The 17,004-nt window shown below is 42.0% G+C and overlaps 1 protein-coding gene across 1 annotated transcript in view; it reads left to right on the top strand.

Moving 5' to 3' along the window:
- The window catches only part of LOC117598256 (cubilin-like), a 133,024-nt gene that overhangs the window by 44,056 nt on the left and 71,964 nt on the right, over window positions 1-17,004 (top strand). Inside the window, exons 26-33 of the mRNA XM_053237502.1 lie at window positions 565-663; window positions 814-858; window positions 1,565-1,715; window positions 2,376-2,572; window positions 12,337-12,435; window positions 12,586-12,630; window positions 13,337-13,487; window positions 14,148-14,344. Of these exons, the coding sequence (XP_053093477.1) occupies window positions 565-663; window positions 814-858; window positions 1,565-1,715; window positions 2,376-2,572; window positions 12,337-12,435; window positions 12,586-12,630; window positions 13,337-13,487; window positions 14,148-14,344 (984 nt within the window). The remainder of the gene's footprint in view (window positions 1-564; window positions 664-813; window positions 859-1,564; window positions 1,716-2,375; window positions 2,573-12,336; window positions 12,436-12,585; window positions 12,631-13,336; window positions 13,488-14,147; window positions 14,345-17,004) is intronic.

The following is a 17,004-nucleotide window of genomic DNA, read 5'->3' as shown; positions in this document are numbered from 1 at the left end:
ACCCACTGATAAAATGATGAATGAAATGAATTTAAATGATGACATATTAATTGGGATGGGAGCTCCTCATAATCCTTTTATTTACAGTTACACTTTTCTACCACTAGTTGTTTCTGCAATTCACATGGTATGATGAATAGTTGTAAACATACGCACATCCTCACACACAAGATTCACTTGTCATATCACATTCTATTCATAGAAACTTGTGTGTCATATCTGCCCAGGACAATACCCCTCTCCATCAACAGAGAGCAAGTACTTGTGGCCCAGTATTGAGAAAATACCAAAAAAAAAAAACTTTTTACATGCAAATAAACCTGGTTACTTACCAACTCGCTCTCTTCACTTTCAGTTGCCCTCTGCTAATGGCCACGTATGCTGACACTCTTTTTAGGATCCTCAAAGGTCCAGCACAAAATGAAAGAAGCGAATGTCAGAGACAAATCATCTCTTGCTTTCTTATGACTACATTTGGAGTGCATTGTATACAATTATATACTGGGCAACCAACGTTATAGCTTATACATTTTTGGTCTTAAACATATTTTGTTCTTTGAACAGATTCCCCATCCTGCAGGTATAACTGTGGTAACAATCTCAGTGTGTGTTCCTGCAACAGCGACTGTCAGGACAACAGAAACTGCTGCTATGATTATAATGGTGAGAAAAATGTCAAGAATTAATGATTAAAAAATATCCCAAGGACACAATCGTAGTTTCAGTTCCCTAAGATAATGCGCAACACCCATTGATATATAAATTAAAAAAAAGCCTAATAATGTTTGTTTCCTAATATGATCTCTCTAACAGATTACTGTTCCACAACTGTCCCTGAAACAACAACACCATCATCAGGTACATTTACATGAACAGGAATAAAACACATGCTGTGGTCCTATTATAAGAGATGATGTGGATTTACTGTTACCACCCCAAAGTTGATTGTTTGCCTATAACAGCATATCTCAAAGTGTTTGATTCCTCTTATTCAACAGCTATTACCATGACTACATTTTAAAGTTGGCAGGTCATGCTTTCTCTACATTAATAGTTACATTTAATGTTGTGGAAAATCCTGAAACAAGGATTGGGTTTGATCCTGAGCTTGGGGTACTGTGCAGTATTGTACATGAACACACTCCCTGTGTTCCCTCCCTGTGTTCATGTGGGTTTCCTCTGGGTTCTCCAGTTTCTTCCCATTGGCCAAAAACATGCAGGTGCCCTGTGATGGACAGAAGTACAATCCAGGGTGAATTCTCCCACCTTATACCCAGTGTTACTCGGATTGGCTTCTGATCCACCACAACCCTGATCAGGATAAAGCAGTTATTGAAGATGAATGAATGAACGAACCCTTGCTCAGACTGAGGAGTAATTCATTAACAATTGATGTTTAAAACATGATATTGTTAAAAATCATAAAAGTGCATCAGCACATCCCTTCTGTCCTAGTGTAGAAAAGTTTCATATTCAAATAATTAAACCTCTGTGTTTCCAGGGTATTTATACTGCATTTACAGTGAATATAAACTGATATACAGAGAAGTTTGATATTTTTCAGATGGAGCTCCATGTGGTGGAAATTTGACTCAATCAAAAGGGGAATTTTTCAGCCCCAGTTTCCCCCTTAATTATCCTAATAATGCTGTGTGCACATGGAGGCTGCAGGGTCCTGAGCAGAAGGTGGTTTCATTAACCTTCACGTTTGTTGAGTAAGAAGTTATTTTCCTTCCTTTTTATTTGCTGATTAATTACACAAGTTCATATGCAAATGTGGTTTTTACTGCTCTTTCTTCAGTTTGGAGTCAAACTTGGACTCAGTCCATGTGTATGATGGTCTGACTGATGAGGATCCACATGTCCTTAATATCTTCATGCCATTAGCATGGATGCAGTTTAGCCTCATATTTTTAATTTGCAATTTCTGTGTTAAAATTCGCAAGCCTTATACTCCTTTAAGAGGAAAATGCAGCCACTGTGAGAAAAGAAACCTCGTAAAAATGAATTTTTTTCTGCTTGAGATGGGTTAACACACACTCAATGTTTAAATGCATACTTATCACATTAAAATTATATTAGATTCTTTGTTCAGAAAAAAAACATATATGATTTAGGCCAAATGGCATCACAATAGTGCAATCACCCAGACCCACTTCTTCAATAGACAACTACATATACAACCCCTGCACATATTTAATTAAATATCCTGTTTCTGGCAGAGTCTTAGCATTTTGGTATATTTCTTCTTTCGGGCACTAACATAATAAACATTGTCCAAACAGATAACAAAGCACTTCTGTAAGCCATTTGGATAAGAGCATCTTTTAAATGGAGTACATTTAAATGTAAAGGTAAATGTGTGTTCTTTTCAGTATCGAGTCATGCTCAGGCTGTGGGTGTGATGCTGTACGTGTGTACGACGGCCCTTCCACGTCATCTCTGTTATTGGGAACTGTGTGTGGATATGGAAGGAAGACATTCAGCTCGAGCAGAAACACTCTAACTGTGTTTTTCTTCAGCGATAGCTCTTTTAACCGAAGAGGATTCATCGCACACTGGAACTTTACAGGTGATCTTACATACCTGTGGTTCACTCTTCTTTCAGTCCTTCATTACTATGTATTGATCTATATTCAAGTCATGTCATGTGGACAATAAGCACAGTAAAGGACAGTGCAGCACCCACCAGTACACAGTTCTAGTGCGAATAAAGTGGATGAAGTGCCATATATAAGAGGTTGTGCTAAAAGATATAACAATAGAATAGTAAAATGCTGTAAATGTAAATATAACATACTATTACACTATGTATTTACTATAATAAATATAGTGTTGGCAGCAAGAGTGCAGGTCGTCAATACAGTATTTTGTGTATGGTGTTTTAGGAGCAATTTAAGAAAGAAATGTGCAAAGATTGCAAAGGGAATGGAATGTTGTTCAGTTGGGTATGAGTTTGTGTGTGTGTGTTTGTGGATGTATGTTAGAAACTGTTACACAGTCTGGCTGTGAGGCCGTGAATGGTTCGGTACTTTTTGCCAGACAGAAGAAGGGTCAAGAGTTTGTGTGAGGGGTGCATGTGGTCATCCACAATGCTGGTGGCTTTGCAGATGCAGTGTGTGGTGTAAATGTCTATGATGGAGGGAAGAGAAACTCATATGATTTTTTCTGCTGTCCTCGCTATCAGCTGCAGGGTCTTGTGATCCACAACGGTGCAATTTCCAAATTAGGCAGCGATGCGTATGCTCAGGATGCTCTAGATAGTTCCTCTTTAGAATGTGGTGAGGATGGGGGGTGGGACATAGGCTTTTCTCAGACTTCGTAGAAAGTAGAGACGCTGCTGGGCTTTCTCGGCTATAAAGCTTGTGTTGAGGGACCAGGTGAGGTTCTCCACGAGCTGAACACCAAGTAATTTGGTGCTCTTGATGATCTCCACGGAGGAGCCGTCGATGTTCAGAGTGGTCGCTCTGTGCTCTCCTGAAGTCCACAACCATCTCTTTTGTTTTGCGCATGTTTAGAGACAGGTTGTTGGCTCTGCACCAGTCTGTTAGCCACTACACCTCCTCTCTGTATGCTGGCAAGTTGTTCTTGCTGATGAGACCCACCACTGTCATGTCATCAGTGAACTTGATGATGTGATTTGAGCTGTGCATTGCTGTACAGTTGTGAGTCAGCAGAGTGAACAGCAGTGAACTAAGCACACAGCCCTTGGGGACTCCAATGCTCAGTGGGATGGTGTTGGAGATGCTGCTTCCGATCCGGACTGAGGTCTCCCAGTCAGGAAGTCCAGGATCCAGTTGCAGAGGGAGGTGTTCAGGCCCAGCACGCTAAGCTTTCCAATCAGGTGCTGATGAGTTATAGTGTTGATTGCTTAGCTAAAGTCTATGAACAGCATTCGAACGTACATGTCCATTTTGTCCAGGTGAGTGAGGGCCAGATGGAGTGAAGTGGCAATGGCATAATCTGTTGAGCATATGCGAACTGCAGGGGCACCAGTGAGGGGACAGCAGGGTCTTGATGAGCCTTGATGAGCCTCTCAAAGCACTTCGTGACGATCAGTGTGTGATGGGACGGTAGACATTGAGGTGGTCTTGAGGCACATTGGAATGACGGTGCTGCTCAGCGAGATATTGAAGATGTAAGTGAGAACATCTGCCAACTAGTCTGCACATCCTCTGAGCCAGGAATAATGTCTGGTCTAGCAGCTTTCCATGAGTTGGCTCTGCATAGAGTTTTCTTCACATCAGCCTTGGTAAAGCACAGTATCTTACAGCTGGGAGGAGCGGTGGTCTTCCTTGCCATCCCATCATTCTGCACCTCAAACAAAGCATAAAAGTTATAAGCACATGCCCGGGACAGTTTGGCCCTCGCTGTTATCAGTGCCACTTTGACATCTCCTCTGAAGGCGGAGTCTCAGGTCATCATCAGCACACGTATCTTCTCCGTCATCCATGGCTACTTGATAATCGCTCTTTTTATGGTGTGATGGGATGGTAGTCGTTGAGGCTGGACACTGAAGACTTCTCTAGCACGGGGACGATGGTGGTGGCCTTGAGGCACACTGGAATCACCGCGCTGCTCAGGGAGTTATTGAAGATGAAAGTGAGAACATCTGCCAACTAGTCTGCACATCCTCTGAGCTAGGAATATTGTCTGGTCTAGCAGCTTTCCATGAGTTGGCTCTGCATAGAGTTTTCTTCACATCAGCCTTGGTAAAGCACAGTATCTTATAGCTGGGAGGAGCGGTGGTCTTCCTTGCCATCCCATCATTCTGTACCTCAAACCAAGCGTAAAAGTTATCAGCACATCTGGAAGGTAGGCATCACTGTCACAGGCAGGTGATGTTGTCCTGTAGCTTGTGATGGTCGGGATGCCCTGCCACATGCACCGCTTGTCACCGCTGTCTTGGGAGTGGCCGTGGATACTCTGGGCGTGTGCGTGCTTTGCCTATCTGATGGCCCTGGAGAGTTTGGCCCTCGCTGTTATTAGTGCCACTTTGTCACCTGCTCTGAAGGCAGAGTCTCAGGTGATCATCAGCACACGTATCTTCTCCGTCATCCATGGCTACTCGCAATTTCTTGATAATTGCTCTTTTTTATTGTGGCACTCTGGAGTCTATAAGTTAAGTTACACTCTCTTGTTTAAAGTCTAGATAATTAATCTACTCTGCGAGTCGCCTCTAACCCGAAGAGAGCATTCCACTCTTTTCTGGGAGAGAACCATGGCCTCAGATTTGGTTCAGAGCTGTGCAACAGTATAGAGCTTGTCCACCATTCCTCATCCTGGGGGGAACCAGCTTTGTTTCTCCTGATGTTCAACTATCAGAATTATTAAGTTTCCTTTCCTGGGGTCTGTAGATTAACGTGTGTAGAATGAATTCTGTGTCTGTGCCTAAGAATTGCCATTATTCACTAGAAAATTGCCATGGCTTACAAGTATGTGCAATGGATGTCGATAAATTCTACACATTCTAAATTGCCCTACTCATGCACACATTCACATTAAGAAATGCCCTTAAGTTGCCATGCACAGTATATTAACAAGCTTCTGTTGAAAATGGGTGATTTTATGGTTATATGTATGCAATCTATTGCTCCAGTGACATTTGGAAAACCTGTGATGGTGTGAAAATCCCTCATTGTTGTCTTTTTCTGCTGCCATATTTGGAAATATGATGTACTAGAGCGTGAGCACCATGAATGCATGTAAGGCAGGTGGCATTATTTGGCTCATAGTTGGTTGGGAAATGCCAAACTCATCTCCAAATTCATTGAAATGTGCCTGTGAATAAACACCCTAGAGTAGGAGTGACTTTACTGTTGTCATTGGCCTCTCCACAATTGAAGCATATTGCAGACAGAGATCAACTAAAATTGCACTCGGCAAATGAAACCCACTGATAAAATGATGAATGAAATGAATTTAAATGATGAAATAATTAATTGGGATGGGAGCTCCTCATAATCCTTTTATTTACAATTACACTTTCCTAACACTAGTCGTTTCTGCATACATGGTGATGAATAGTTCTAAATATATGCACACATCATTACACACAAGAATCATTTGACATATCACATTCTATTCATAGAAACTTGTGTGTCATAACTTCTCGTGACAATACGCCTCCCCATCAACAGAGAGCACGTACTTGTGGCCCAGTATTCCGAAAATACCAAAAAAAAAAAACTTCTTACATGCAAATAAACCTGTTTACTTACCAACTCGCTCTCTTCACTTTCAGTTGCCCTCTGCTAATGGCCACATATGCTGACACTCTTTTTAGGATCCTCAAAAGTTCAGTACAAAAGTAAAGAAGCAAATGTCAGAGACAAATCATCTCTTGGTTTCTTATGACTACATTTGGAGTGCATTGTATACAATTACATACTGGGCAACCAGTGTTATAGCTTATACATTTTTGGTCTTAAACATATTTTGTTCTTTGAACAGATTCCCCATCCTGCAGGTATAACTGTGGTAACAATCTCAGTGTGTGTTCCTGCAACAGTGACTGTCAGGACAACAGAAACTGCTGCTATGATTATAATGGTGAGAAAAATGTCAAGATTTAATGATTAAAAAATATCCCAAGGACACAGTCGTAGTTTCAGTTCCTTAAGATAATGCGCAACACCCATTGATATATAAATTAAAAAAAGCCTAATAATGTTTGTTTCTTAATATGATCTCTCTAACAGATTACTGTTCCACAACTGTCCCTGAAACAACACCACCATCAGGTACATTTACATGAACAGGAATAAAACACATGCTGTGGTCCTATTATAAGAGATGATGTGGATTTACTGTTACCACCCCAAAGTTGATTGTTTGCCTATAACAGCATATCTCAAAGTGTTTGATTCCTCTTATTCAACAACTATTACCATGACTACATTTTAAAGTTGGCAGGTCATGCTTTCTCTACATTAATAGTTACATTTAATGCTGTGGAAAATCCTGAAACAAGGATTGGGTTTGATCCTGAGCTTGGGGTACTGTGCAGTATTGTACATGAACACACTCCCTGTGTTCCCTCCCTGTGTTCATGTGGGTTTCCTCTGGGTTCTCCAGTTTCTTCCCATTGGCCAAAAACATGCAGGTGCCCTGTGATGGACAGAAGTACAATCCAGGGTGAATTCTCCCACCTTATACCCAGTGTTACTCGGATTGGCTTCTGATCCACCACAACCCTGATCAGGATAAAGCAGTTATTGAAGATGAATGAATGAACGAACCCTTGCTCAGACTGAGGAGTAATTCATTAACAATTGATGTTTAAAACATGATATTGTTAAAAATCATAAAAGTGCATCAGCACATCCCTGCTGTCCTAGTGTAGAAAAGTTCCATAACCAAATAATTAAACCTCTGTGTTTCCAGGGCATTTATACTGCATTTACAGTGAATATAAACTGATATACAGAGAAGTTTGATATTTTTCAGATGGAGCTCCATGTGGTGGAAATTTGACTCAATCAAAAGGGGAATTTTTCAGCCCCAGTTTCCCCCTTAATTATCCTAATAATGCTGTGTGCACATGGAGGCTGCAGGGTCCTGAGCAGAAGGTGGTTTCATTAACCTTCACGTTTGTTGAGTAAGAAGTTATTTTCCTTCCTTTTTATTTGCTGATTAATTACACAAGTTCATATGCAAATGTGGTTTTTACTGCTCTTTCTTCAGTTTGGAGTCAAACTTGGACTCAGTCCATGTGTATGATGGTCTGACTGATGAGGATCCACATGTCCTTAATATCTTCATGCCATTAGCATGGATGCAGTTTAGCCTCATATTTTTAATTTGCAATTTCTGTGTTAAAATTCGCAAGCCTTATACTCCTTTAAGAGGAAAATGCAGCCACTGTGAGAAAAGAAACCTCGTAAAAATGAATTTTTTTCTGCTTGAGATGGGTTAACACACACTCAATGTTTAAATGCATACTTATCACATTAAAATTATATTAGATTCTTTGTTCAGAAAAAAAACATATATGATTTAGGCCAAATGGCATCACAATAGTGCAATCACCCAGACCCACTTCTTCAATAGACAACTACATATACAACCCCTGCACATATTTAATTAAATATCCTGTTTCTGGCAGAGTCTTAGCATTTTGGTATATTTCTTCTTTCGGGCACTAACATAATAAACATTGTCCAAACAGATAACAAAGCACTTCTGTAAGCCATTTGGATAAGAGCATCTTTTAAATGGAGTACATTTAAATGTAAAGGTAAATGTGTGTTCTTTTCAGTATCGAGTCATGCTCAGGCTGTGGGTGTGATGCTGTACGTGTGTACGACGGCCCGTCCACGTCATCTCTGTTATTGGGAACTGTGTGTGGATATGGAAGGAAGACATTCAGCTCGAGCAGGAACACTCTAACTGTGTTTTTCTTCAGCGATAGCTCTTTTAACCGAAGAGGATTCATTGCACACTGGAACTTTACAGGTGATCTTACATACCTGTGGTTCACTCTTCTTTCAGTCCTTCATTACTATGTATTGATCTATATTCAAGTCATGTCATGTGGACAATAAGCACAGTAAAGGACAGTGCAGCACCCACCAGTACACAGTTCTAGTGCGAATAAAGTGGATGAAGTGCCATATGTAAGAGGTTGTGCTGAAAGATATAACAATAGAATAGTAAAACGCTGTAAATGTAAATATACTATGACACTATGTATTTACTATAATAAATATAGTGTTGGCAGCAAGAGTGCAGGTCGTCAATACAGTATTTTGTGTATGGTGTTTTAGGAGCAATTTAAGAAAGAAATGTGCAAAGATTGCAAAGGGAATGGAATGTTGTTCAGTTGGGTATGAGTTTGTGTGTGTGTGTGTTTGTGCATGTATGTTAGAAACTGTTACACAGTCTGGCTGTGAGGCCGTGAATGGTTCGGTACTTTTTGCCAGACACAAGCAGGGTCAAGAGTTTGTGTGAGGGGTGCATGTGGTCATCCACAATGCTGGTGGCTTTGCGGATGCAGTGTGTGGTGTAAATGTCTATGATGGAGGGAAGAGAAACTCGTATGATTTTTTCTGCTGTCCTCGCTATCAGCTGCAGGGTCTTGTGATCCACAACGGTGCAATTTCCAAATTAGGCAGTGATGCGTATGCTCAGGATGCTCTCGATAGTTCCTCTTTAGAATGTGGTGAGGATGGGGGGTGTCACATAGGCTTTTCTCAGTCTTCGTAGAAAGTAGAGACACTGCTGGGCTTTCTCGGCTATAAAGCTTGTGTTCAGGGACCAGGTGAGGTTCTCCCCGAGCTCAACCCCAAGGAATTTGGTGCTCTTGATGATCTCCACGGAGGAGCCGTCGATGTTCAGAGTGGTCGCTCTGTGCTCTCCTGAAGTCCACAACCATCTCTTTTGTTTTGCGCATGTTTAGAGACAGGTTGTTGGCTCTGCACCAGTCTGTTAGCCACTACACCTCCTCTCTGTATGCTGGCAAGTTGTTCTTGCTGATGAGACCCACCACTGTCATGTCATCAGTGAACTTGATGATGTGATTTGAGCTGTGCATTGCTGTACAGTTGTGAGTCAGCAGAGTGAACAGCAGTGAACTAAGCACACAGCCCTTGGGGACTCCAATGCTCAGTGTGATGGTGTTGGAGATGCTGCTTCCGATCCGGACTGAGGTCTCCCAGTCAGGAAGTCCAGGATCCAGTTGCAGAGGGAGGTGTTCAGGCCCAGCAAGCTAAGCTTTCCAATCAGGTGCTGATGAGTTATAGTGTTGATTGCTTAGCTAAAGTCTATGAACAGCATTTGAACGTACATGTCCATTTTGTCCAGGTGAGTGAGGGCCAGATGGAGTGTAGTGGCAATGGCATAATCTGTTGAGCATATGCGAACTGCAGGGGCACCAGTGAGGGGACAGCAGGGTCTTGATGAGCCTTGATGAGCCTCTCGAAGCACTTCGTGACGATCAGTGTGTGATGGGATGGTAGTCATTGAGGTGGTCTTGAGACACATTGGAATGACGGTGCTGCTGAGGGAGATATTGAAGATGTAAGTGAGAACATCTGCCAACTAGTCTGCACATCGTCTGAGCCAGGAATATTGTCTGGTCTAGCAGCTTTCCATGAGTTGGCTCTGCATAGAGTTTTCTTCACATCAGCCTTGGTAAAGCACAGTATCTTACAGCTGGGAGGAGCGGTGGTCTTCCTTGCCATCCCATCATTCTGCACCTCAAACAAAGCGTAAAAGTTATAAGCACATGCCCGGGACAGTTTGGCCCTCGCTGTTATCAGTGCCACTTTGTCATCTCCTCTGAAGGCGGAGTCTCAGGTCATCATCAGCACATGTATCTTCTCCGTCATCCATGGCTACTTGATAATCGCTCTTTTTATGGTGTCATGGGATGGTAGTCGTTGAGGCTGGACACTGAAGACTTCTCCAGCACGGGGACGATGGTGGTGGCCTTGAGGCACACTGGAATCACCGCGCTGCTCAGGGAGTTATTGAAGATGAAAGTGAGAACATCTGCCAACTAGTCTGCACATCCTCTGAGCTAGGAATATTGTCTGGTCTAGCAGCTTTCCATGAGTTGGCTCTGCATAGAGTTTTCTTCACATCAGCCTTGGTAAAGCACAGTATCTTATAGCTGGGAGGAGCGGTGGTCTTCCTTGCCATCCCATCATTCTGCACCTCAAACCAAGCGTAAAAGTTATCAGCACATCTGGAAGGTAGGCATCACTGTCACAGGCAGGTGATGTTGTCCTGTAGCTTGTGATGGTCGGGATGACCTGCCACATGCACTGCTTGTCACCGCTGTCTTGGAAGTGGCCGTGGATACTCTGGGCGTGTGCGTGCTTTGCCTATCTGATGGCCCTGGAGAGTTTGGCCCTCGCTGTTATTAGTGCCACTTTGTCACCTGCTCTGAAGGCAGAGTCTCAGGTCATCATCAGCACACGTATCTTCTCCGTCATCCATGGCACTTGCAATTTCTTGATAATTGCTCTTTTTTATTGTGGCACTCTGGAGTCTATAAGTTAAGTTACACTCTCTTGTTTAAAGTCTAGATAATTAATCTACTCTGCGAGTCGCCTCTAACCCGAAGAGAGCATTCCACTCTTTTCTGGGAGAGAACCATGGCCTCAGATTTGGTTCAGAGCTGTGCAACAGTATAGAGCTTGTCCACCATTCCTCGTCCTGGGGGGAACCAGCTTTGTTTCTCCTGATGTTCAACTATCAGAATTATTAAGTTTCCTTTCCTGGGGTCTGTAGATTAACGTGTGTAGAATGAATTCTGTGTCTGTGCCTAAGAATTGCCATTATTCACTAGAAAATTGCCATGGCTTACAAGTATGTGCAATGGATGTCGATAAATTCTACACATTCTAAATTGCCCTACTCATGCACACATTCACATTAAGAAATGCCCTTAAGTTGCCATACGCAGTATGTTAACAAGCTTCTCTTGAAAATGGGTGATTTTATGGTTATATGTATGCAATCTATTGCTCCAGTGACATTTGGAAAACCTGTGATGGTGTGAAAATCCCTCATTGTTGTCTTTTTCTGCTGCCATATTTGGAAATATGATGTACTAGAGCGTGAGCACCATGAATGCATGTAAGGCAGGTGGCATTATTTGGCTCATAGTTGGTTGGGAAATGCCAAACTCATCTCCAAATTCATTGAAATGTGCCTGTGAATAAACACCCTAGAGTAGGAGTGACTTTACTGTTGTCATTGGCCTCTCCAAAATTGAAACATATTGCAGACAGAGATCAACTAAAATTGCACTCGGCAAATGAAACCCACTGATAAAATGATGAATGAAATGAATTTAAATGATGACATATTAATTGGGATGGGAGCTCCTCATAATCCTTTTATTTACAGTTACACTTTTCTACCACTAGTTGTTTCTGCAATTCACATGGTATGATGAATAGTTGTAAACATACGCACATCCTCACACACAAGATTCACTTGTCATATCACATTCTATTCATAGAAACTTGTGTGTCATATCTGCCCAGGACAATACCCCTCTCCATCAACAGAGAGCAAGTACTTGTGGCCCAGTATTGAGAAAATACCAAAAAAAAAAAACTTTTTACATGCAAATAAACCTGGTTACTTACCAACTCGCTCTCTTCACTTTCAGTTGCCCTCTGCTAATGGCCACGTATGCTGACACTCTTTTTAGGATCCTCAAAGGTCCAGCACAAAATGAAAGAAGCGAATGTCAGAGACAAATCATCTCTTGCTTTCTTATGACTACATTTGGAGTGCATTGTATACAATTATATACTGGGCAACCAACGTTATAGCTTATACATTTTTGGTCTTAAACATATTTTGTTCTTTGAACAGATTCCCCATCCTGCAGGTATAACTGTGGTAACAATCTCAGTGTGTGTTCCTGCAACAGCGACTGTCAGGACAACAGAAACTGCTGCTATGATTATAATGGTGAGAAAAATGTCAAGAATTAATGATTAAAAAATATCCCAAGGACACAATCGTAGTTTCAGTTCCCTAAGATAATGCGCAACACCCATTGATATATAAATTAAAAAAAAGCCTAATAATGTTTGTTTCCTAATATGATCTCTCTAACAGATTACTGTTCCACAACTGTCCCTGAAACAACAACACCATCATCAGGTACATTTACATGAACAGGAATAAAACACATGCTGTGGTCCTATTATAAGAGATGATGTGGATTTACTGTTACCACCCCAAAGTTGATTGTTTGCCTATAACAGCATATCTCAAAGTGTTTGATTCCTCTTATTCAACAGCTATTACCATGACTACATTTTAAAGTTGGCAGGTCATGCTTTCTCTACATTAATAGTTACATTTAATGTTGTGGAAAATCCTGAAACAAGGATTGGGTTTGATCCTGAGCTTGGGGTACTGTGCAGTATTGTACATGAACACACTCCCTGTGTTCCCTCCCTGTGTTCATGTGGGTTTCCTCTGGGTTCTCCAGTTTCTTCCCATTGGCCAAAAACATGCAGGTGCCCTGTGATGGACAGAAGTACAATCCAGGGTGAATTCTCCCACCTTATACCCAGTGTTACTCGGATTGGCTTCTGATCCACCACAACCCTGATCAGGATAAAGCAGTTATTGAAGATGAATGAATGAATGAACCCTTGCTCAGACTGAGGAGTAATTCATTAACAATTGATGTTTAAAACATGATATTGTTAAAAATCATAAAAGTGCATCAGCACATCCCTTCTGTCCTAGTGTAGAAAAGTTTCATATTCATATAATTAAACCTCTGTGTTTCCAGGGTATTTATACTGCATTTACAGTGAATATAAACTGATATACAGAGAAGTTTGATATTTTTCAGATGGAGCTCCATGTGGTGGAAATTTGACTCAATCAAAAGGGGAATTTTTCAGCCCCAGTTTCCCCCTTAATTATCCTAATAATGCTGTGTGCACATGGAGGCTGCAGGGTCCTGAGCAGAAGGTGGTTTCATTAACCTTCACGTTTGTTGAGTAAGAAGTTATTTTCCTTCCTTTTTATTTGCTGATTAATTACACAAGTTCATATGCAAATGTGGTTTTTACTGCTCTTTCTTCAGTTTGGAGTCAAACTTGGACTCAGTCCATGTGTATGATGGTCTGACTGATGAGGATCCACATGTCCTTAATATCTTCATGCCATTAGCATGGATGCAGTTTAGCCTCATATTTTTAATTTGCAATTTCTGTGTTAAAATTCGCAAGCCTTATACTCCTTTAAGAGGAAAATGCAGCCACTGTGAGAAAAGAAACCTCGTAAAAATGAATTTTTTTCTGCTTGAGATGGGTTAACACACACTCAATGTTTAAATGCATACTTATCACATTAAAATTATATTAGATTCTTTGTTCAGAAAAAAAACATATATGATTTAGGCCAAATGGCATCACAATAGTGCAATCACCCAGACCCACTTCTTCAATAGACAACTACATATACAACCCCTGCACATATTTAATTAAATATCCTGTTTCTGGCAGAGTCTTAGCATTTTGGTATATTTCTTCTTTCGGGCACTAACATAATAAACATTGTCCAAACAGATAACAAAGCACTTCTGTAAGCCATTTGGATAAGAGCATCTTTTAAATGGAGTACATTTAAATGTAAAGGTAAATGTGTGTTCTTTTCAGTATCGAGTCATGCTCAGGCTGTGGGTGTGATGCTGTACGTGTGTACGACGGCCCTTCCACGTCATCTCTGTTATTGGGAACTGTGTGTGGATATGGAAGGAAGACATTCAGCTCGAGCAGGAACACTCTAACTGTGTTTTTCTCCAGCGATACCTCTGTTAACCGAAGAGGATTCATCGCACACTGGAACTTTACAGGTGATCTTACATACCTGTGGTTCACTCTTCTTTAATTTCAGTCCTTCATTACTATGTACTGATCTATATTCAAGTCATGTCATGTGGACAATGAGCACAGTAAAGGACAGTGCAGCACCCACCAGTACACAGTTCTAGTGTGAATAAAGTGGATGAAGTGCCATATGTAAGAGGTTGTGCTAAAAGATATAACAATAGAATAGTAAAACGCTGTAAATGTAAATATACTATGACACTATGTATTTACTATAATAAATATAGTGTTGGCAGCAAGAGTGCAGGTGGTCAATACAGTATTTTGTGTATGGTGTTTTAGGAGCAATTTAAGAAAGAAATGTGCAAAAATTGCAAAGGGAATGGAATGTTGTTCAGTTGAGTATGAGTTTGTGTGTGTGTGTTTGTGCTTGCGTGTTAGAAACTGTTACACAGTCTGGCTGTGAGGGCCTGAATGCTTCGGTACTTTTTGCCAGACAGAAGCAGGGTCAAGAGTTTATGTGAGGGGTGCATGTGGTCATCCACAATGCTGGTGGCTTTGCGGATGCAGTGTGTGGTGTAAATGTCTATGATGGAGGGAAGAGAAACTCGTATGATTTTTTCTGCTGTCCTCGCTATCAGCTGCAGTGTTTGTGATCCACAACGGTGCAATTTCCAAATTAGGCAGCGATGCGTATGCTCAGGATGCTCTCGATAGTTCCTCTTTAGAATGTGGTTAGGATGGGGTTTGGGTGGGAGATAGGCTTTTCGCAGTCTTCGTAGAAAGTAGAGACGCTGCTGGGCTTTCTTGGCTGTAAAGCTTGTGTTGAGGGACCAGGTGAGGTTCTCCACCAGCTGAAGTCGAAGCTGAACTGCTCTCCTGAAGTCCACAACCATCTCTTTTGTTTTGCGCATGTTTAGAGACAGGTTGTTGGCTCTGCACCAGTCTGTTAGCCACTACACCTCCTCTCTGTATGCTGGCAAGTTGTTCTTGCTGATGAGACCCACCACTGTCATGTCATCAGTGAACTTGATGATGTGATTTGAGCTGTGCATTGCTGTACAGTTGTGAGTCAGCAGAGTGAACAGCAGTGAACTAAGCACACAGCCCTTGGGGACTCCAATGCTCAGTGGGATGGTGTTGGAGATGCTGCTTCCGATCCGGACTGAGGTCTCCCAGTCAGGAAGTCCAGGATCCAGTTGCAGAGGGAGGTGTTCAGGCCCAGCAGGCTCAGCTTTCCAATCAGGTGCTGATGAGTTATAGTGTTGATTGCTTAGCTAAAGTCTATGAACAGCATTCGAACGTACATGTCCATTTTGTCCAGGTGGGTGAGGGCCAGATGGAGTGTAGTGGCAATGGCATAATCTGTTGAGCATATGCGAACTGCAGGGGCACCAGTGAGGGGACAGCAGGGTCTTGATGAGCCTTGATTAGCCTCTCGAAGCACTTCATGATGATCAGTGTGTGAGGGGATGGTAGTCGTTGAGGCTGGACACTGAAGACTTCTTCAGCACGGGGACGTTGGTGGTGGCCTTGAGGCACACTGGAATCACCGCGCTGCTCAGGGAGTAATGGAAGATGTAAGTGAGAACATCTGCCAACTAGTCTGCACATCCTCTGAGCTAGGAATATTGTCTGGTCTAGCAGCTTTCCATGAGTTGGCTCTGCATAGAGTTTTCTTCACATCAGCCTTGGTAAAGCACAGTATCTTATAGCTGGGAGGAGCAGTGGTCTTCCTTGCCATCCCATCATTCTGCACCTCAAACCAAGCGTAAAAGTTATCAGCACATCTGGAAGGTAGGCATCACTGTCACAGGCAGGTGATGTTGTCCTGTAGCTTGTGATGGTCGGGATGCCCTGCCACATGCATCGCTCGTCACCGCTGTCTTGGAAGTGGCCGTGGATACTCTGGGCGTGTGCGTGCTTTGCCTATCTGATGGCCCTTCAGAGTCTGGACCTCGCTGTTATTAGTGCCACTTTGTCACCTGCTCTGAAGGCAGAGTCTCAGGTCATCATCTGCACACGTATCTTCTCCGTCATCCATGGCTACTCGCAATTTCTTGATAATTGCTCTTTTTTATTGTGGCACTCTGGAGTCTATAAGTTAAGTTACACTCTCTTGTTTAAAGTCTAGATAATTAATCTACTCTGCGAGTCGCCTCTAACCCGAAGAGAGCATTCCACTCTTTTCTGCGAGAGAACCATGGCCTCAGATTTGGTTCAGAGCTGTGCAACAGTATAGAGCTTGTAAGGCAGGTGGCATTATTTGGCTCATAGTTGATTGGGAAATACCAAACTCATCTCCAAATAGTGCCTGTGAATAAACACCCTAGAGTAGAAGTGACTTTTCTTTTGTCATTGGCCTCTCCAAAATTGAGGCAGAGATCAACTAAAATTGCACTCGGCAAATGAAACCCACTGATAAAATGATGAATGAAATGAATGTAAATGATGACATATTAATTGGGATGGGAGCTCCTCATAATCCTTTTATTTACAGTTACACTTTTCTACCACTAGTTGTTTCTGCAATACACGTGGTATGATGAATAGTTCTAAACATATGCACATCCTAACACACAAGATTCACTTGTCATATCACATTCTATTCATAGAAACTTGTGTGTCATAACTGCCCAGGACAATACCCTTCTCCTTGAACAGAGAGCACATACTTGTGGCCCAG

The sequence above is a fragment of the Pangasianodon hypophthalmus genome, chromosome 10, assembly GCF_027358585.1.
Source record: "Pangasianodon hypophthalmus isolate fPanHyp1 chromosome 10, fPanHyp1.pri, whole genome shotgun sequence".
Taxonomy (NCBI): domain Eukaryota; kingdom Metazoa; phylum Chordata; class Actinopteri; order Siluriformes; family Pangasiidae; genus Pangasianodon; species Pangasianodon hypophthalmus.
This window is presented reverse-complemented; position numbering and strand designations above follow the sequence as displayed.